The sequence below is a fragment of the Phascolarctos cinereus genome, unplaced genomic scaffold, assembly GCF_003287225.1.
Source record: "Phascolarctos cinereus isolate Bilbo 61053 unplaced genomic scaffold, phaCin_HiC Scaffold_5;HRSCAF=322, whole genome shotgun sequence".
In the NCBI taxonomy this organism is placed as follows: domain Eukaryota; kingdom Metazoa; phylum Chordata; class Mammalia; order Diprotodontia; family Phascolarctidae; genus Phascolarctos; species Phascolarctos cinereus.
Genome location: NW_027555958.1, coordinates 460,845,207 through 460,868,093, shown reverse-complemented (window position 1 = coordinate 460,868,093; position 22,887 = coordinate 460,845,207). Strand labels below are relative to the sequence as shown.

Sequence of the window (22,887 nt, the reverse complement as noted above, 5' to 3'; positions counted from 1 at the left end):
ACCGGGCTAGGGCTCTGCACTGCTAGACTAAGGACCAGTCTTAGGAAGGTCAGGGGCTTAGCCACGGGAACAGTGGAGTCTAGGCCACAAATACTGTTTGCCATGGCAAGTCACAAAAGCATTTATGCTAAGATGTGTGTACCTGGGATCTGTACAGGCTAAGGAAATAACGTACATTGACCAACGGAATCAAGTAAAAGCAGAGCATAAATCCCTTTATTTAAAGGCAAAATACTCCCTATTTTGGTAAAAATTACAATTTTTAACTGAAAATCACAAGCCTAGCTTTAGAACGTTATTCATAGAAGAGAATATATTTGTCAAGTATACTAATAAAATTAGACCCCAGCATTAAACATTTCAATATACAATGTGCTAAATGACTAATTAACTGTTTACTCGGAAAGACTATTTTCAATAGGGTTTACACTAAAATGACAAAAAAAAGATTTTATGAAATAATCTTTGATATATATGTGCACCTAGGTATACATATGTATATATGTATGTATATATCATGCACACATACATGACAAAGACTACCTCATGTAGTGCTTTGGAGACAAACTACAGAAAACTCTAGCTACATGACAATGACTGCAAAAGCATTTCTTAAAGCACTTACTACGTGCCAGACAAAGGTTGATTGCCTGAGGATTCCCTAAATATCATCTCCCCCAAAAGGAGGCCCTGCTGCACACCCCAAAACCCACTCCGGGTCTGCTGCTGTCCAGAAAACGACTGGCTTTTTGTTCCTGGTTTGTCCTCGCTGACCTCCCTTTTCCTGGTCCAAGAGGCCTCGGACGGGCAGTGAGACCATTTCTTTGCTCCTCGCGCTTTCTCTGAGAACTTCTACACCTAGAGCAGTCCCGGTCAGAAATCGAGCCGTCAGCCTGACCGGGGCCTCTGGTCAGGTGCCTGCCTCCGAACGACACCCACCCCCCTTCCCTCCTTGCAAGGTACCTATGGGATCCTGAGCTGATGCCTGAACAGCCAGCACTCCTGAGGGAGGGAGCTACAGAAGTGGCCCACGCACAGCTCAGAGCCCCACCAATCAGGCAAACTCTCTTCATTAAGCAACCAACAAGTATGTATTTGTTACATGCCTACTATGTGCCAGCTACTATGCTAAACACTGAGGATATAAATACAAAGAGTGAAACAATCTATTCTCTCCAGGAGGAGAGTGTGTGTGTGTGTGTGTGTGTGTGTGTGTGTGTGTGTTTACATGTATATGCATGTGTGTATCTATACACACAAAAGACTTCTCCATTACAAATTAAAGAAAGATAGAGCCACACAAAACACATATCTCTACCTTAACAGATACAATGTAAGCCTGATTCTTCTCCCTTTTCCTAAATACATGTAATGTTCCCTGGGACTCTTACCCTCCACTTCCTGTTATAACCAGACCACTGCTTACCTCCTGAATAGCAGTCATCACAACATGCTGAACGGATTCTTCGAGGGTCATAATTTTCTGAATGTGTTCTAGGGCACAAAATACATAAATGTATTTGAGAAACACTTGCCTTTTCCCAGCCTACATTAAGAACTGTCCAAAGAGTAAGCAGCTATCCCAGGGGACACTTCACTGAGAGCAGCCCTGGGAGCAGCCTTCAAGGAGCTCAGAGTGTAGTAGAGGACCTGGCCCACACACATCAAACGACAAAGAACCTTCATACAAATCAATGCACAAGATCCCAGGCAGATCCAAGGCCCAAGATGACAGCATGGAAGAAGAGCAAGGGCTCATGAAGGAGATGACCCTTCCTAAGATTACAAGTGTAAGAGATCATCTAAGTCCAGTCTCTCGAGGCTGACGAACCCGTAGGGAAACTGCAGCACAGCCATGAGAAGCCAGTGCCCCTGACTCATGAGGGGCTCGAGAGACAGCATCTCCACAAACGGGCAAAGGGGGACGGCAGAAGCAAAGGAACAAGACCACAGAAGTGCACACAAGAGGACCAACAACACAGGTGGCGGAACACAAGGCACATGAACCAAAGGAAGGCTGGGAGGAGAGACGAGCTGGGCTGAGCAAGGCCTTGAGAACTTTGTTCAGCAAACAATGGGAAACCAGTGCAGAGTTCTGCAGGAGAGGAGCAATAGGGTCTTGGTATGAATAGTGAAAGACTGCCAGTCAGCAAGGAGGAAAGGGGATGATCAGGCAGGACAAAGAGAATAGAAGCTGTTAACAATTCCAGGGGTGGGAGCTAACAACAAGAGGCGAGAGGTGTGAAACGTTATAGAAGGGAGACTCAGCAAGATGCCACTAGCAAATCTACTATCTGGGATGTAGTAAGGGAGAGGGAAGACTCAAAGCTAATAAATTTTGAGTTCAAATCTCTCCCTCTCCCCCTCCCCTCCTTGTGAAGGTAAGCAATTTGATATAGGTTATACATAACATTGAGATTTTAAACAATGGAGAATCAGAGAGTACCCATGCCATTAACACAACTGGTTAATAAGTCAGAAGGAGAAATGAGGAAGAAGCTCTACTTTGGCCATGCTAAGCCTGAGACTTCACCTGAACGTTCTGATGCTCTGGTTCCATGCGTATAAGGACAAATGGGTCTGGAACCGGGAAAGGAGGGCAGGCTGGAGATATATGGATTCGGAATTTGTTTATGCAGAGTTCAGAAGTTGAAGTCAGGGAAATGAATGAAAGCCGAGGACAAAACAGAGCCTTGCAAGGATGTATTCCTTTTAAAGGGTAAAGAAGAGGAGTCAACAAGCAACTGAAATGGACGAGGGAGGTAGCATCTACAGGACAAGGAGGAGTATCTATAGTCAGGAGGTCAGGACTTCAACAAGGTGAAAAAAGACAGGCCAGAAGACAGCAATATCTCCCTACTTGTCTTTGGCTGCCATAGCACCTGGCTGATTCAAGCGGAGATGACTGTCCACGAAAGCTCTCAGATGTGTTTTAGATGAACTGCTATCTAATCCTGCTTCCCCCATCTTGTATTCAGGAAGTCTGTCACTTGAACCCAAAGGGGAGACTTTATTAAGATGACTGAACAGAGAGGAGCAGAGCTTTCAGTGCCGTTCAGAGTCACTTAGGTCAGTCCTTTCTTTTCACCAGGATTGACTAGTACTGCACTGGTACCTACGAAGGCTTGCATGCCACATATCTCACCCCTCAAGTCTGCATTTCTGGGGAGAATCAGAACGGATGCTCTTCCTCACAAGCTGAGGTGAAGAATGACCCTGATCTTTTGATTCTCTGCAACCACGACTAGCAAAGGGCACCAGAGTCCCCAGAGCCTTATCTCCAAGAACTGAGGGGCCAAAGCCACACATGCCTACCTGCACACAAAAATACCTCCACAACCAGCAAGTATCTGAATGACAGCTACGTGCAAAGTATCTGAACAAGTTTAGAAATAATTCTCGTCCCTTGACATTGCCGTTTTTTTTTTTTCAGAAGTAACCTGCCGAGGTCATTCTACTAGGCAGTTGCAAAGGTAAGAGGAGAATGTGTGCCTCCTAACTCTCGGGAGAGAAAGCCATCTGGAGAGTAAACAAAGTCCTAGAATGATGGAGTATTTCAGCTCCTCCTGCAGGATGAGCCCAGCGAGGTACCACAAGGACCATTTCCAGGAACCAAACACCCACTCAAAAACATCACTGTCCCACACATACCTTGTTTCTTTTCACAGTTGACTGCACAGCCTAAAATAAGCTGCAGTAGCCTGCCAAGCTCTGTGGGGTCTGAGCGTTCAGTGATTTGGCTTAAATCAGGTATAAGTTCTTCAGAAATCTGTTGACCTAAAAACTGCGATATCAAAGGACACTGAGTCAGGCTTCTAACATGATGTGATGAACAGAACGAATCAATGGCACTTTCAATGTCATTTCATAAATACACAGTTGATCAGTGTACAGAAAACATTAAGAAATTAACAGACTGCAAGCACAAACAGGTAAAAGAAAATTTGAGATCATACAACAAAAAATTATTAATAAGGATGAGTTAGAAAAGTAAAAAATATATATATGTACCTTAAACATCCTTGCCACCAAGAAAACCTATAAAACTTTATCACATCCACTTGTGTGACTCTTGGCAGCCAAAAATATGCCATAATCAATGCAAGGTAAATAAAGTAGTATTACAGAGAGTCTTAGATGTAAAAAAGTGTAAGTCAATGAGGCCTAGAGCCACAATTTCTTGGTGTAAGAGTAATACCTGTAGAATAATGGGAAAGGATAACCTGCAGGGACCTATCTGGAAATGTAGTAGAGTTCACCTTTCATTTTTCAAATGAATGTAAAAGCACTCTGGAAAACAGAATAAGTTCAGATAAAATTCAGAGACAGTTTGGAAAGAATCCTCCAAAACAGTTCTTTTTAGGACTAGAATGCCAGCCTGGAGTAAGGAAGACCTGAATTCAAATCCAGCCTCAGACACTTTCTAGCTGTGTGACCCTGGGCAGGTCACTTAACCCTGTTTGCCTCAGTTTCCTCAACTATAAAATGAGCTGGAGAAGGACATGGCAAACCACTCCAGTACCTTTGCAAAGAAAACCCCAAATGGGGTCATGAAGAGTTGGTCACAACTGAAACAACTAAACAATAACAACAAATAATTGTGTAACAAGTTAAAAAGAACATCAAAAGTATCTTGACAGCAAAAATTGCAATATTCTTCATACCAATAAGCAGTAGGCTAGCCAAGCCCGTGTTTGGAGCTCACAGGAGAATGTGCTGCTTCCTGTCCCAAACCTTGAGGCTAAGATTTATGCAAGCAATAAGTCATCCATTACACATTTCTCTAAGTGCCAGCACTGTGGGCAAGCTCCACGCTGGGTATTAAGATAGGGACAGAAAAGACCAGAGTTCCTGCCCTTAGGAAGCTTACAGTCTAATTCAGTTTCTTGATACAAGGCTCTTCGACCCAGAGAACTCTGTGGAAATTACCTCCTGACATTTCTGAGCTTCTAGACACTGGGACATCAGACACTCTCATCATGCTGTCAACCATGATCACATTACACAACCTCCCTCGTAGCGGTAGTGGTAGTGGTGGTGGTGGTGGTGGTGGTGGTGGTGGTGGTGATGTTCAGGGCTATCTTGGCAGAGATACTGGAGTGGTTTGCCATTTCTTTCTCCAGCTCATTTTTTTTTGGCTGGGCAATGGGGTTAAGTGACTTGCCCAGGGTCACACAGCTAGTAAGTGTCAAGTGTCTGGTTTGAGACCGAATTATCTACTGCGCCACCTAGCTGCTCCCAGTTCATTTTACAGATGAGGAACTGAGGCAAACAGGGTGAAGTAACTAGCCCAGGCTCACACAGCTAGTAAATGTCTGAGGCCAGATGTGATCTCAGGGCATCCTGACTCTAGGCCTGGTGCTCCGTGCGCTATGATGGCCCCTAACTGCCAAGCTGCCTGGCAGCGTACAGATTAACGTCAGAGTGCTGTGCACCACGACTTATGAAAATGCAGGTCATTTGAAAAAAAAATGAAGCACAAGTGACGATTGTGTCATTACACAGTGAGCCACTAAAAACCAGCAATGTTACTATTAGTACTCCAGTTATGACCAGATTTGAATGAAAAGCAAAATTAAAAGTGATACATGATACATATGTAAAATAAATCATTCACTGCTCTTACCTCATGATAATAGCTCGTAATTCCTTGAAGAACCTTCTTCAAATTACTAGCCTAAAATGCAAAAAGATGACAACAAAGATAAACAAATGACATACATCACTGTCCGTTTGATATTCATATCAACGTCACAATTTTCCTCCTAAAGCAAAGCTGTAATAGTCCAGTTCCACAAATACCTATCCACGAGCCACCATTTACCATCAGAGCTTGTCCTGTGCCAGGTGCTGTCCAAGGTGCTAGGAACAAGAGTTTCTGCCCTGGAGGACTTTACACTCTATCCTGAGAGGCCACATGTGCCCATGTTTAAGAAAAGGAATGGGGACACCCAGACAAAGAATGTACAAGTGGGTACCTTCTAGCACTATAGAGCCCTGAGCCTGAAAGGACTTGCTCCAGAATCACACAGCCAGGATGTGTCAGAGGCAGGACTTGAACTCGGGCCTCCTGGTTCCGCCGTGCCATGCTGCCCCTCACAGCTAAGTGTGTGCACAGAACTACAAAGGATGAGGCAATTTTCTGCAGGAAGGCACCAGGACATGGCCAGCAAGGCTACAGGGGATGGTGGCTCTTCAGCACTCAAGCCCACATAAGGATCCATGCAGTCACACATTCACTTAAAAAACACGTCACCATCAGCTACGTCCTTTTGTATTCGTATTTTTTTAAATATTCCTCAAGTAAATTTTAATTTGGTTTGGGCCGCACTCATGAGCTGTGGGCCGCTGTCAGAACACCAATGTCCAAAGTTCTTTTAAGAACTTTCTGGTCCATCTGTCCACCCATCCATCCATCTCCTGGCCCCAAGTCTGTCTCCACTCCCAGCTCCTATAAGAAGCCTTTCCTAATGTCCCTAATGCTAGTGCCTACATTCAGCCAAAGGGTGCCAGAGGGCCCGATCCAGAAGGGCCCAATTTCAAACTTGACCTTAGACACTGGCTAGCTGTGGGGCCTTGCACAAGTTCCACGAACCTCTGTCTGCCTCTGTTTCCTCATCTGTATAATAGGGATAATAACAGCACTTGCCTCCTAGGGTTATTATGAGGATCAAAGGAGATCATGTTTACAAAGCACTTAGACCAGTGCCTAGCACACAGTAAGCACTATATAACTGTTAGTTATCATTATTATTATTATTATTGTTATTATTGCCCCTGCTTATTATCTCCAATTTACCCTGTATTCATCTGGTTTGCACATAGCTATTTTCATACTGTCTCCTTCATTAGACTGTGAGGTCCTTGAGAGCAGGGACTGTACCCCTAGTGCTTAGCACGGTGCCTGGCACCTACTGGTGCTCAATAAATGCTTACTGACTATGCAGAAGCTCAGAAGAGAGATCAAGGGTAATATGTATAAGGAATAGCAAGGTCAGTGTGGCTGGAAGGTTGACTGCCCCGGGCCAGACAGGATGGCAGGGGTGGAGTCAGGAAGGACTCAATGCCAGATGCCTTAATGTGGTCATAAAGACACACATGAAACAGAAGGAAGAGCTCTGCACTCCCACAGGATAGCCACAGATCTGGGGCTACGGGTGTTCTCGTTAAAGAGCTCATCAGTAATAGATCTCTCCACTTTCTCCACTTCCCCAAGCTTCCCCAAATGGGACCATGTTTGAAAATCCCTCACTTGACCTAGCCACTGTACAAAGCGGTCACTCACTTTTGCTGCCAAACTCCCAGCACTGTCTTTGGGCATAACCCCCACTTCCCAACCCCACTGACTGTTCTGAAAAGGTGGAAGGCACCAAGAACCACAAATGCCAGTGGTCTTTTCTCTAGCCTCAGTCTCTAGACCCTCGTGGAGACCTAGGACACTGAGGGCCACCCCCACCTTCCAGAACACTGCTCACTCCTGACTCTCCTATCATCAATTTCTAGAATGATAATAATAATACTGATATTTATACAGCACCTACTATGTTCCTACTATGTCTAGAACAAGTTTTCTCTCCTATGACAATGAAAGCCTGCTCTTTGAGAAGACAGAGTATTTTTTAAAAAATATTTACATTTCCCAGGGGCAGCTAGGTGGCGCAGTAGATAGAGCACCAGCCCTGGATTCAGAAGGACCTGAGTTCAAATCCGAAGTCACTTAACCCCACTGCCTAGCAAAAAAAAAAAAAAAAAAAAAAAAAAAAAAAAAATATATATATATATATATATATTTTTTTTTTTTTAACATTTCCCAGGCCTAGCACTGCCTGGCACATAGCAGACATTTAACAAATGCTTGTTGATCAACTGATTTGGTTGAGCCCCCTCCCAAGTTAGGATTTCTTCCCCTTCAGACCAGGCTATTAGACTGAACTGTCTGCTTCTGAGCTCTCCCAGGACTCCCTGTTGCCACTTCAAACTACAGCCCTTTACAATCTGTCTTCAATCTGATTTCACAGGACACTTCATGCTGTCCTCGTCTCAGTCGAAGCCCATCTTGACCAGACTCCACCACTGGCCAGCTCGTGCTGCACTCCCTACTGATACAGCTCTCAGCTCATCATCAAGGCTCTCTTCCCTCCCTCCTAGACCAGCCCGAGGAATATATCCTGGGCTATTTTACTAGATCAGCCAAGTCCGCAATGCCCTCTCCATCCTCAAAATATCTTGGGCCTTTGTATTTGTGTTCACAGTGTGTTCTCCCACAGAAGGGGAGCTCCCTGAGGACAGTGATCACCTATTGCCTGCAAAAGGTGGAGAACAAACACGTTTAACTGACTTGAGGAGCCCAAGGTTCACTTCAACAGCACTCTCCATGCCCTAAAGTACTTTCCTCAAGACAAACCCTAGGAGGTCAAATTGTAAGTACCACCATTCCCATTCTATAGAAGAGGTAACTGAGGCAGAGAGAGTCAAGCACCTGGTTCACTAGAATCCTCAAATGACCCTAATGATCTGCCCTGTCCCCCCACTCTGTGTGCAGTGCTTTCCCACAGTTCCCCAACAGCTCTGGCAGGCTGGGCAGAAAGCCCAGGGAGAGGGAAGTGATTGTTCCAGGAGCCACCTCCGAGAGAGAGGATAGCTCCTCCAGGAAGCCCCAACTGGCCCTCAAGGTACCACGGAGCATCAGGTCAGAGAGCAGACTCTCATTTCCTCCATCTCTTTTCTCCTCCCTATCCCTCCATTACTGATCCTTCAGCCACTAGAAACTAGAGTGAAATTTCATTCACTGTGTTAAAGCCAATTAACTCATAAAGGCTCTAAAGCTTAGAATTCATGTGAAAAGCCTTTTGCATGGCAGATACTAAGCTTAACACTGAGCTTGCTTAATACTGTTTGTTGAAAATACAAAAAACTCTGACTTCAAAAAATAGCCGGAACATGTTTATACAAAGAACTCAACATATAATATGAGTGTTACGAGAAAAGCCTTAGTGAAATTCTATCTTTCCCTCATTTTCATATGAAGAGTAGGAAAAAATCCAACTTCCTTCTTTAGAAAGGGGAAAATGAGAAAAAAAACATGGACTTTTATTTTGTAATTTTTAAGAAGGAAATGCCCATTTGGAGGGTTCTTAGTATTTTCCTTCTAAAAAGCAAAAATTTTTTTTTGCTTTGTTTTTTGAATTGTTGATACGATTAAGAATGGGATAAACTGGTACATTCAATTCCAGTCCTTGATCATGCTATCCAATTGAGATGAGTCTGTATAATTAAATTAGGTGAGAATAGATGAAATAATAATTTTTACTTTTAGATAAATTCAAATTATTTTAAGACCACATTGTAATTTTGGGGGAAATTTAATTTAGATCAGGTTTCATAAACTCTTGAGAGCACAGCATCATATACCCAGGGCTAGCAGGGAACTGAGAATCAATCTAGAAAAACCCCCTAATTTTACTGATGAGGCTTAACCAAAAGCCCAGGGAGATGAGGTGAGTTTCCAGAGGTCACCAAGTAGTATGCTTTAAAGGCAGGATCTGAATCCAGGTGTTCTGGCTCCAAACACAGTACTCCTTCCATTGTACCAAAATGTCTTTGAACTTCAGCAAGCTAGTCAATGTTCTCATGGATACCTTTATTCTCCAATTGTCACCAACATCCTCTTTGATTCGGCCTAACCAAGAGTCATTAAACCAAGCAACATCTCTGAAATAAAACACACACATAAGCCAACCATTAAAACATGTGAATGCAGTGAGAATGGGTCAAGAACGCCCAACACTTCACCAAGAAAGCAATCACTTTAATATTCAGGGCAAACATTTGTCAAACAAATAGTACCTTCAAATACTTAACCATATATACTGAATGCCCTCCAGGGTCCCCTCAAAGCTACTCTTTGTATAAATCTCTCAATATAATTAATATCTTTCATAAATAAAACGTGAAGGGACAAGTTCATTTTAAATTACAGGCCCGTAACTGTATGACTGCTAGGGTGAAGATTAGTTCCTGCTCTGTCACAGCCTTTTAATGCATCCAGGTTTGGAGGGGCACCATGGGACTCTGCTCCTCTATAACTAATAAAATTCCCATGCATTTATTGATTCAACAAATATTTATTGACCAATTACCATGTGAAAGGGGGAATATAAAAATGAATAAGATGCTATCTCTGCCTCAAGGACAGAGTGGCTCACATACAAGTGTTTGTGATCTGCCAAGGGACTGGGACAAACCAGAAGTCATCAGGGTTCTGAGGTTGGGAAAAGTTGCCTGGAGCAAAATGGGAGCCAACACTGTTCAGTGGCAACTGTGCATTCTGCAAACATATGCTCTCTCCTAGGTCTTCTCCACTTCCAGAGAAATAATATCAAGTTTTCTTAACTCTTTCCCAAAACCCAGACATCATGGCCATGATATGTACAAGGCAGTTAAAACTTTTTGACAAAAGCAGCCTACTAATAAGCAGTTTAGCAGAACCAAATCAACTTGACTGCTTGCAATCCAGTGTGGTTTATGACACTCAGTGACACGCGCTCTCTCTGATTTTGTGGTTAAGTACTGAGAAGTTTAACATTAAATAGCATCAGCTGGTGGTGGCTATGATTTTAAGAGTTAGCTACAAAGCTGTACAAACAGCTTTAAACACGGAGGGCCGGGGCAGGGGGGGACAGGGAGGCGGGGGGAGGCAGCGCGCTACCCTCAACTTCCTCTTAATTCCTCCAGGGGACTTTGCTTTCTTCCCCATGACGGTTTCTTCTCTTCCAATTCCAAATCTAACCCAGAAATAGATGAAGCTTCTCCACTTAACAAAAGCTCCCCCATTGGTCACCAGCTACACTAAGTGAGAACAAAAGAGGAGTGAATATTAACAAATGACAGGTTGTCTGTAATATGCAAGAAAGAACAAAAACAAATGATAACCCCACACTTAAAATTAAAACTCTGAACTCTCTAGTTCTCTTCTTTGGGGCTGCAACTATCAATATCATAATTGCTAGAGGTGGAGCAGAACAATAAAATCCTATTTTTATCAACTGAGTTAGAACTAAGATTATTCTATAATAGTAAGAGTCCTAGAAAAAATGGAAATTTAACTATTTTAATAATAAAAACAAATTTATATTTGAATGCTAGGTGAAACATACCTAACCTGGTGCTCCCCTCCTTTCTCTTTTTATCAAGTATAAAAAAAAAATTCAAAAAAAAAAACAAAAGGCCATATAAAAGTTATCCAAATATTTTTACCACCACTCATTTTACTTTATGAGATTGACATTTCCATCAGAATAAAAATTTGACATACAGAGAAATGATTAACTATAGCTTCCTACAGACGTCATCCCACACACCTTACCTAATCTCAAATTTCTCCATTTAATTTCCAGATTTAAGGCGCCTTCTGCTACACGCCTCTTATTTAGTTCCCATTAAAAAAAAATCTATAATAGATGCACTCCACTTCACAAATGTAAATGTTTTGAAAACTACAATTCTAGAATAAAGAAATCACACAATTTTAGCATCAGAAGGGCCTTAAAGATGAACTGATAAACATCTGTTTGCAGATGAGGGAGCTGAGTATTTACTTGTAAAAATCTTATATGCACATGCTAGATATGTTTCTTTGAGCAAAAGAGTGAACTAACCCATATTCTTTCTGTCTCTGTCTCTCTCTCTCCCTTTCTCCCTCCCCCTCATTCCCTCCCTCCCTAATTTTAATTGATCTTCATTGGGAATGATTCCACAAGTCTTCCTCCATTGCCTGAGTGAGGTTTAGAAGTGACCAGGGTTGTCTGAAGGCTGTAATCATGGAGCATACACACACAGAGGTCCCAGTGAGCTGGACAACCTTTGAACACAGGGCTGATGAAGGCTACTAATCGTATGAGGATGAGCTATTCAGCCCTTGGTTGCCACAGTCACTTGTGAAACTTTGGCCTGAGGCAGTAGAAGGCTGCCATCTATGCTGATGGATGAAACTGCCAGTGACAAGCCATGAAGTAGTGAGTCAGTAAATATTTACGCAGCATCTGCAACGTGCCAGATACTGGGTCAGGCACTGCGGATACAAACACAAGAACAAAGACAGTCCCTGCTCTCAAGAAGCTTACACTGTAATCACGTAATATCCAAAGGTGTGCAGCTGGCTGGGAATGGTCCCTGATACCTGGGCAACTCCTGTGCCAGCCAGTGAGAGGTGAATCAACTGTAGATTCCTATAGATGCGCTATGGTTCCCTATTTCAACAAAGTCACATTTCTTTCATTCAATTCCTAACCCAACAGGATTCTTAAGACTTACTCTGCTATTCCCCTTCATTTGTCAAGTTAAATATTATTAAACATAATCATAAAAATGCATTTGAACTGAAATCTTGGGTTCCTAACCCCTCCCTGCCTCATTCCTTTTCTAGCTTACTGAAAGGAACATAGGAAGACAATTTAAATAACACTGAAAATCAAAATCTGCAAAGGCCAGTAACATTGCCAAAGCTGACCTCCACCCTCTCTGTCTTTCATCAGTTAGTTCTAAGACTGGCAGAGCAATATGCTCCTGACCTTCGCTGACAAAAGGTAAAGTGTCAATAAAAACTAAAGCAGCATGATCATTTTCCTGTAAAACCCCTCACCTGTGGTTAGAGCTCAAAGCTTTGTCCTGACCCCTCTTCTTACATGATGATCTCATCACCTCCCTTGTGCTCAATCATCATCTACTGGATCTGCCTATCTCTGTCAATCTACCTAGCTACCCATCTCTCTGTCTGTCGGTCTGTCTGCCAAGCTAGCTATCCCCTGCCCCATTTTCTCCTCTGAGCTTCAGCTCGGCATCACCAATTGGGTATCTTAGATACATTTCAAACTCACCATGTCCAAAGCAGAGATTGTTATTTTTCCTGCCCACACTCACCTCTCTTTCAAACCTTCCCGATTCTAGAAAGCACCATCCAACCTTCCAATCAATGTCATTCTTGATCCTAACACTCAGCTGATTGCCAAGTCTTACTGATTCTCCCTGGATGCCATCTCTCCCATCAGCCCCTTCTCTCCACTCAGATGGCAGCCATTCTAATTCAGGCCATCACCACCTGTCCTCTGGACTCTTGTATCGGCCTCTTAATTGATTTCCCTGATTTTCCCCTTCTCCAGTCCTTCCTTCGCACAGCTGCTGAAGCAATACTCAGTCCCGATCTCACCTGTCACATCCATGCTTCAGGAAACTCCAGTAGCTTCCTCTTACCTCCAGAATTAAAGACCTACTCTTCTATTTGGTATTTAAAGCTCTTCATAGTGGGGATCCAACCAATCCTTCCAGGCCCATCATACACTACACTTCCCTTTCATGTAATCTTTGCTCAAGTCAAATCAGCTTTCATGTTCTTCTCATCCATCTTCCATCTGCTAACTCGGAGCTTTGTCTGATGCCTGGAATGCTCTTTCTCCTCCCCTCTGTCTTTTAGCTTCTTTCAAAGCTCTGTTCTCCCTCATGAGACTTTGCTGATAGCCTTAGGTGCTAGTACCTCCCTACGCCACCCCCTGAAAATCAGCTTGTATTTATTTGGTATATATTTACATATATTTATACATTTATGTGTAGTCTCTCCACATAAAATGCAAAGTCATTAGGAGAAGGGACTATTTCATTTATGGCTTTCTATGCCCAGTACCTAGCACAATACCTAACACACAGTAAGAGCTTAAATTCTGTCCAATGATTCCCCATTACATAGTGATTACAAATCTTATACTTCTTTCTGAAAAGAAACGTAATTTTTTGGTCCAAATGCCAAAATACAAACTTCTCTACTTAGGACTTAAGAAGCCTTTTACTATCTGTTCCATGTGGCTTTAGTTTCTTTTTCTAGCTTGAATGTCATATTACCAGCCCTCTCTACCATGTACTCTCCCGAGCCCACTTGCTAATCTCCCAAACCTCTACACCTTTGCCTAGGCTGTGCCCTGTGCCTAGGATGTTCTCTCTCTAGCTCCCCTTAAGACACAACTCCACTTCACCTCCCCACAAGGCCCTTCCTTGGCTCTTTCTCCTCTCCTACCCTTCCTCTGCCCCATAAGTGTTCTCCCAGGCCTACAAAATGATGTTATACATTTCTTGTGCTTACTTCTCTGGGCGTATATTTCTCCATCAGAACCTAAGGTCCTTGAAGGCAGGGACTATTTGGTTTGTGGTTTTGTCCCTGAATCCCCAGCCCCTCATTAGCATGGTACATGGCACATAGGAGATACTTAATGCAATAAATATTGCTTGAGATGAAGTGAATTTTAAAGGTCTTTAAGAAAAAAAAATGAGACTTTAAAACAATCCTTATTAGAAAGAACACTGAAAATGCTCAAAAGGAAGATAACCAGGTATGGAAGATGCATGTATCTTAATACCTTCCTGAATATTCCGAACAACAATCACCAATGGCTACTTACATCTGATGAAGAACTTGGGCCATGGCAACCCCATTCGTTAATTGTCGGACATTCTTACAAGGGGCAGCAGTATTAAATGTCTGCAACTAAACAACAAAAAAGCAGAATGAGATGTTTTCCTTCTGCAGCCAGTACAATATACCTACAATCAATCTTATATTTACAACAAGAGAGGGGGAGAGAAGGGGGAAAGGCAAATTAAAAAAAAAAAGTACCTCATTATAAATAGACTTCAACAAAATTCAATCAGCAAATATTTGCCTGGTTACAAAATACATTAAATAAAAAGAATAATCCACATATGTTTTGTAAAAATCAGAGAGACAGTAAAACACACACACACATTTTTATGGTACGTTTCTCTTCTATGCCAAACAGCAACATGCCACTCTGGCTAGAGAACTGGTGGGGAGTGGGGGTCTTTTATAGTAACCTAAGGGTAAAAAATCTGAGAATGCTCATATGATCTTTCAAAACATCCCCCTGCCCCACAAAGGTGACTTTTGAAAACGAATCAACGGAAATATCATATTTTAAGTAGTAAACTTGTAAAAAAGTAGGTCCCTCTCTCCTCTCCATTTGTGACTTTAAAATTCCACTCACACATTACCCCCTTATGACATGCCCAAGGCTAGAAACTTCAAGTCTAAAACTGTTTGCAAAGTATATCATTTAGTTCTGAAAATAAGACAGAAAAGCAGTCTGACAAGATGCCTGCTGCTCTCCCACAACTGGCCCAATGCCAGGGCTAGCCTGAGGCTAGTTAACCTATAACAGGGCCTTTGGCAACCTTCCTCAGGGCATGAGAAATCAAGCCTCCTCTGTGGTGACTTCCATTTTGTAATCATTCTGACTTTATTCTTGTTCCATTTCAATGTGACACTTCACGCAGACACTGTTCTACACAGTGACCTGGGAAGGGGGGCACTTTATAGGTTGATCTCTACCACACAGAGAAATTAAATCTTACAGTGAAATGATTAAAGTGAGAAAAGGACTTCCCCTTTAAAAAAAAATCAGCATTAATGACTGCCAGGGAAATTTCACTGTGACCCCCTTTTAGTCTGGCAAGACTTTCTCTCCAAATTTCCACAACTCAGTGATGGTATTTCTCTTCCGACCTCCATTCTTGTTCATCTGATCCCAATTCCCTCTCAAACGTAACTACCATATCTCCTTTCAAGGCATCACTCTCCCATCTCCTCCAGCTCAAATGATCTTTTGGCCAAGGATCAAATTCCTTAGTTTACCACCTTCCCAACTCTCGTAAAAATCCTACTGCCATCTCAGCTCCCCCAAGTGTCTTCTTATTTTTTGAGAATAGGCTGTTACTGTTAAGCTAGAATTATGAGATAGCATGTATATGTGGCCTTAAGGTTTGCAAAGTGATTTACAAATGTTATGGCAATTGGTCTTCACAACAAACCCGTGAGGTAGGTGCTATTATCCCTTTTTTACAAACAAGGAAACTGAGGCTGGGAGAGGTTAAGTGATTTGCCCAGGGTCACAAAGTTAATTTGAACTCAGTAGTCCAGACTCCACGTGCAGCTATCCATTCTACCGCCCAGCTGCCTGAGCCTGCCCCTCTCTCTACAGTTAAGGCCGAATCTGAAAATGATGGTGCAGACAAAAGTGAAAAAGGTTTATTTATTATCAATAAACCCCTGAGGACAGACTCTGAACTCCACAGGAGTCAATGGAACAGAGCTTAAATGCCTTACTCTTACAAACGTATGTACCACCCCATTAGTGTATTATTTGCTGAAATCTGTTGGAAAAAATCAGACCATTTTGGACAGGTATGATATTATGTAAAATATGATGAGCTAATTTCTCTTTCCCCTACCTAAGAATCTGCCTCAATGCCCACAATGCCCATATTGAGGTCAGTTTCTCCTCCTGACAGTCATACAAGATAGAAGTGCCTCTTGGCAGAGCTTAATTTAGCTACAAAATAAATTAGATAAGAGTAAAATGTAATTTCATTTGGGTAAATTGAAAGATTATATAACCAAGTGCACTAGATGAATTAAAAAACTGGGAGTAGGGGGGAAGGGTGAGAGAAAAGGCTGGGAGGGAGGGAGGAAGGGAACAGACTTCTTACTCCTTAACAATGAGATTTAAGAGCAAAGCCTCTTTAGTGTGTGACCCAAAAATAACAGATAGCTTAACAAGGCCACAAAAGAGGTCCTCCATTAATCCCAGTGGCCAGGCAAAGGACAATCAAGTCCTGGGAACTGATCTTATTTGCTTTACTCTAAGATAACATTGAAAATAAATTGTCAAGAGTGTGAAATGCTGCTTCTAATCTATTCCCTTCTCATTAGCCTGAACCTGACAGACAGCTCCCCTACCTGGCCCTGGAATACTTCCACTAGTGGGTATCACTGGCTAGAAGCCGCCCTCTTGAGCACCCAACCATTCTGCTGTCCTTGGTGCTGCCAGCTCTTCTCTCTCTACAGGGATTCTCAGAGCCCTCAGCCATTCCAATGATTTCCACCAACCTCTTTGTTTGACATCCAAATGTGTGTGAATACATATGTGTGCATGTGTATATACATATATGCATTGGAAAGTATGTATATACATACCTATACATAAAACACACACGTACACACACACACCCCACTTCTGAGCTCTCAGGCTCTGACCTCCCTCACTCCAGGGCTCCAACGTACTTGAAAGTGCCTGGTACACACCATGATGTCCCATTAGTATCTCAAACTCTACAACCAAATATCTACACTCTTCTTCCTGCTCACACCCCACCCCTGCCAAACCTACTCTTCCCCCAGACTTCTTTATTTCTAGTAATGATATCATTTTTCTAGTCACCCAAAGTCAAAACCGCAGTCATCTTTTTGTTCTTTCCTTCCCCTCGTCACCCACTTGGTGCCAGGACCCCAGGTCTCATTTCTTTCCCATGGATTGCTTCCTTTCAAATGCCACTACCACCATGACCTACACCTTTGCTACATCATGTCTAGGTAGATGCTTTCCTCTTGGCCCCCTCCTCACATGCAATCCTCTACAACCATCAGCTGTACAGAAGACACAAAGTGGGGAGGGATTGCTGCCACATGGAGGGCAATTAAAAACCATAAAAAACTCAACAGGCCAGGACACTGGTCCAATCTAACAAGAAACTTAGGACAAATATATCTTACACTTCAGTTAAAAAGCATCATCTTCACAAAGACAAGATTGGGGTGAGGAGGAACCAGAAAACAGTTCATTTGAAAATGATATAAGGATGTTGGTTTAGCTCAATGAGTCTACAGCATGGAGAGACAGCATCCACCTAGGCTCATGCCCACTCTAGGCAGATGTCCAGACCTAAAGAGATGCAGATCTGGCCAGACGACATGTAGAGGACTGTGTGTCCAGTTCCAGACACCACATTTTGGGAAGGCCATTGATAAAATGGAGATTATCCAGAGGAGGACAAACAAGATGCTGAAGAGCCTTCAGTCCACGTCATATGGAGTTGGACTGAAGAACCAGGGGTGGTTTGGCTTGGTGATGAGAAGACTTGGGGTTCTGTAATCAATGCTACCTGACCAGAGTAGAAGCACTGGCTTTAATCAGGCTAGTTTCCTTGTCTGCAGTGACTACCAAGAACATCCCTAACTCTTTTGCCCAGCATCCAATGCCCTCCCCATCAAGTGGCCCTGCTGGACCTTCTCAGGCTTATCTCCTGCTAGTCCCTTATAGAGTTTACATTCCAGCCACCACTTGCCATTATTCCAAAGAGGTGTTTTCATGCCTTTCATACGTTTCTGCTTGAAAGCTTTCCCCAACTCTCTAAATCTTACTGGAGCAGCAGCATGGCAGGGTGCTCTTTACAAAACTGGCCTTGGAGCCTTGGAAGATAGGAATTCCCCTCCGACAAAAGTACTTAGCCTCTCAGTGCCCTAGGGAACTCTCTAAGATCATAGCTCATGGAGAAGCAACATCCTCAGCTCCTTCCTTATTCACACTCACTCCCACCTAGTCAATCCATTGCCAAAGTTCCGCTAATAGCTGCTACCTTTCATGTCTCTCCTAGACCCATCTCTCCTACTCACAAAGCTGCCAGCATGGTGCAGGCCTTTATCAGAGTGCCTCAACTACTAACTGTAAAAGCTTTCTGATTGGCCTCCTGGCTGCCTCAAGTCTCTGCCTACTCCAATCCATCTCCTCTTAAAAGCTAAAATGTCACTCCACCCTCACTCAATACTCAATAAACTCCACTAGATCCCTATTTACCTTCAGGATCAAAACATAAAAAAGTTCTGTTCAGCACTAAACATCTAGCATTCCCCTCCCATTCCGCTCCAATCCAGTTACACTGGCCTGCTTGGATTTCCTGGAACAGGTCACTTTGTCTCTTAGCATCTGTGGCTGTCAGCCCCTGTGCCTGGAATTTTCTTCCTACTCCAGCCTCTGTCTTCCTTCAAGAATCAAATCCCACCTTTTCAAGGAGATTTTTCCTGGTCTCCCATCCCCTACCCATCAATGCTACTGCCTTAATGCCCTGAAATTTTTCCATTTAAAATGGCTATATCTTGTATGCATACAGGTATTTGAACACTGTCTCCCTCATTACAATATGAACTCCTTGGTAACAAACATTGTTTTTGCCTCTCATCGTATTCACCAAGCTTGGAACAGGGCCTGGCACAAAATTAGGGCTTAATAAATACTTGGTGACTGAATGACTAACACTGGTAGAGGAAGTCTCCTCATCTAGGAGTTCCTTCTATCAATAAAATCCTAAATCCAACCTAGCCTCTGAGACCCAGTTAAAATGCTATCTCCTCAACAAAGTCTTTACTTATGACCTCACACTTAAGAATTTCTTCCTTTTTAAAAAACCCAGTAACATTTTGGACCACTCTTATAATAATTATTGCATACTGCCTAGTATTGAAGTTTTATACATACACACACATATGCACATATACATATGTTTTATATCTCCTATATAGAACTATTCCTATAATTATTACATACTGCCTAGTGTTGCAGTCTCATACATATGCAGATATATACATGTATATGTTTTGTATCTTGTATGTGTGTGTATGTACATATGTATAGACACATATACAGAACATATAAAAGTATTAGCTTTCCTGAAGGCAGAGATCACATTTTATTTCAGAGCACCCAGGTGAGTGCCTTACACAAGTAGACACTCAATATATTTGTTGGGTGCTGTAGAGTTAATACTATTTGAAAGTCTTAAAGTACAGCTAGAGAAAGTGAGCATACTAATAACCCAATGACATCATAAAGACTTATATTCCTCACCTGTGTCAGGAGTAAGTACAGACCATGGTCTTTAGTTTTATTTCTAGTCAACAAAACAGGTATTTAAAAGTGATACTGACTAAATTTCTAAACTCAAATATTTATTTGCCAGGTGATTATTATAGTTAAATAGCCTGCATTTCAGTTTTTTTGAACCAAATCATTAAATATATGTTAGGTTTAATACAAAAAATCGGACATGTTTTAAGACCCCTCGGTCCACTTTCTCATCTGAAGGGAATCTCAGCAGTGACCGCCTTGCCTTGCCGGCCAGGGCTGAACACAAAACGTTCCATTTCACGCACACTTTGCAAGCGTCCGACAGATGGAACGGGGCTGGGCATCACCGGGATGCAGAACGCCAGGGCACGTTCCTGCCCAAGGCCACACCTAGGCCACCTGCCCTTTGACATCCGGGCCCTTATGGAGGACAGGTGACCCACACACGTACATACCCACGTCGGCTCCGCTACCCCATATGCGGGCCACAGGACAGACACGTACACGCGTGTACGTCTGTCTGTCCCTAGGCACGTTCACGCACAGACAGACGGACCGACTGATCCCGCTTCAGCTCGGGGCCGCCAGCTGAGACCCCCAACCCCCACCCCGGACAGGGGCAGGGGGCGCTGCCCCCACCCTCTCCGGCCCCCCGAGGGCCACGCCTGGTCCGGACCCCGCATGCACCGCCCTGAAGGCCGGAGCTCGGGCGGGCCAAGGTCACCCGCCAGGTGTGGAGCACAGGTGTGCGGCTCGGGCGCCCCGCACGGGTTCCCGCGTGTCCTGCCCACTCCCCCCAAACTCCCCGGACCCAGGTCCACCAGTGTCCTGAGCAGGGGCGGCCCGGAACCTCGCGAAGCCCCCGGGCCTCAGTTTCCCCGCGGCAGCACAGGGGACGCGCGTGGCGGCCGCAACGACAGCGAGGGCAGGGGTCACGGGCCTCCCCCTCAGACCCCTCGCCACCGGCCCCGACCTCCCCTCCACCTCCCCCCCCCGTGCCTTACCTCCCCTCTTCCCCCCCCCGCCCCGTGCCTTACCTCCCCTCTCCCCCCTCCTCCCGCGCTCACCCAGATCATGAGGCTGTCGCAGAGCTGGAGCTGGGGCTGCGGGGACAGCTGCTGCCCCTCCATGACCGTGGCCGTGACCTCCTCCTCCGCCGCCGCCGCCTTCCTCCGCCGCCAGAGCCCGGAGCCCGGAGTCCGCGTCCACGACGGCCGGTGCTGGCGCTCGGGAGCTTGGGGAGCGAGGAGCTGCAGCCGCCGGCTCGGGCGCGAGGCGAGCGCGCGCTACGTGGGCGGCGTCAGCCCGGCGCGCCCCCGCCCGCGCGCGCCCGGGCCCTCCCCCGCCCCCGCGGCCGCCCGCCTGCCCGGCCCCACGCCTCCCTACCCCCACATGGCCCGCCCGCCCAGCCCCCTCTGCACTCGGAACCACCCACCCGAACCCCCCTCCCCGCGAGGCAGCCGAGCCGCCCTCCCTCACCAGTCACAAAGAAGGTGTCGCGTGCCCGCTCCAGCCACCAGCAGGGGGGAGGGGAGGGAAAAAGGGAAGAGGGGCGCGTGGAGAGGAGGCGGAGCCCTGTATTGGACACGCCCATCCACAGCCCTGGCCAATGACAGGCGGCTGGGGGTGTGGCATGTTTGTGACCTGACGGGGGCGGGGCCTGCAGACACCTGCCCCAGCTACCTCAAGCTCCAGCCTTCCTTCTTCCTCGTCTCCAGTGGATCCTGCCCACGTCTTGTTTGTAACAGGTAGTTGGCAGATCGTCTCCTCCCTTTGACTGTGAGCTCCTCGAGGGCAGGGGTTGCTTCTGCCTTTGTGATCCCAGCGCTCAGCACAGTGCCTGGCACACAGTAGGGGCTGCTTCTGCCTTTGTGTCCCCAGTGCTTAGCGCAGTGCCAGACACACAGCCTTAAGGTACAGTAAATAATACAAAACCCCTCTTAAAACAGGTGGGTGTCAGGTCCTGAGTAACCAAAGTCCCTTCTGGCTCTCATGAAGGCAGGATGGCATGATAGAAATTTCAACCTAATAAGTCTAATAAACATTAAGTGCCTACTATGTGCCAGGCACTGTGCTAATTTCAAACACTAGCTTTGGAATTGAAGGAATAGGGTTCAGATTTTCTCTCTGCTAAATTACCTCCACCTGGGGAAGTTATTAAAAAATGTAGTTACTTGGGCCTCAGTTTCCTCATCTGTAAAGGGAGGGAATTGGAAAGGCAGGCAGGCAGGCCCCTGAGGTCCCTTCCCACTTTGGAGCCAGTATTAGTCTGTAACTATCCCAGACTTTTCTCTTGACAGAAGGAAGAAGACAATTTCCCTCTACCATAGCATTTCCATGGGGGAGAGGAGGCCCAGGGTGAAGCCGAGGGCAAGTGTTCCTGCCAGTGACATGGGGCTGAAGATCTACTTCGTCTTCCCAAAGCCGGCAGTTCTATTTGTTTTGGACGGTGATAGTCACTGGGAGGCTGAATGTATAACTTGTCCTTTTGTTCAGAACCTGTTCCACATCTTTTTGTTCTTTGTATGACTCACATGAGAGGAAGAATGATGGATTGTTGTTGCCAGGTATGGCACTGCCATAAAATATATATCATGGAACTTGGAGCAAAGAAACAAATTTGGGCTTCATTTCACCAAAAACAAAACAAAAGAACAACCCACCCACACCCTTCTAACAGTGACAGCAGTCCAAAAGTGTAATGGGTTGTCTCAGTGGTACTGAGTCGCTCCTGAAGATCATCAAACCAAAACTAGGTGGCTATCTGTCCTAAATATTGTGCAGGGGGTGTGTTTTTTTCTGATAGAGGTTGGACCAGAGGTCCTTTTCCAACCCTGAAATTCTACCATCTCTACAAGTAGCTGTTGCCAGACACTGGAAATAAAAGTGGAGCAGCATTCTGAGGTCTGTTTGAGAAGCTTCTCAGGTGTTTATTTCGGTAGGTGAGGGTGTTGGATCTGTGCTGGTGGAAAAAGCCCGGGATCTGAAGTCGGAGATATGGGGAGGGGATTGCTTAATATCTCTAGGCCCTCCCCATTTCCTCATTTGTAAAATGAAAGGGTAGTATTGGCTTATCTCTAAGATTCCTTCTAGCTCTGAATCTATGATGCTGTGTTCCTACAGTAGCCTTCCTCCTATAACACACACA

At 44.6% G+C, this 22,887-nt stretch overlaps 1 protein-coding gene across 3 annotated transcripts in view; it reads right to left on the bottom strand.

Annotated features, from left to right (window-relative positions):
• HOOK1 (hook microtubule tethering protein 1) overlaps window positions 1–21,324 on the bottom strand; it is a 55,255-nt gene extending 33,931 nt beyond the window's left edge. For all 3 annotated transcript variants that reach the window (XM_020993107.2, XM_078156671.1, XM_078156670.1), the window contains exons 1-7: window positions 21,219–21,324; window positions 20,807–20,973; window positions 14,445–14,530; window positions 9,639–9,711; window positions 5,627–5,677; window positions 3,652–3,784; window positions 1,427–1,494 (exon numbers count right to left, since the gene is read on the bottom strand). In XM_020993107.2, the coding sequence (XP_020848766.1) occupies window positions 1,427–1,494; window positions 3,652–3,784; window positions 5,627–5,677; window positions 9,639–9,711; window positions 14,445–14,530; window positions 20,807–20,869 (474 nt within the window). In that variant the 5' untranslated portion in view covers window positions 20,870–20,973; window positions 21,219–21,324. The remainder of the gene's footprint in view (window positions 1–1,426; window positions 1,495–3,651; window positions 3,785–5,626; window positions 5,678–9,638; window positions 9,712–14,444; window positions 14,531–20,806; window positions 20,974–21,218) is intronic.
• Between the last annotated feature and the right edge of the window lie 1,563 nt (window positions 21,325–22,887).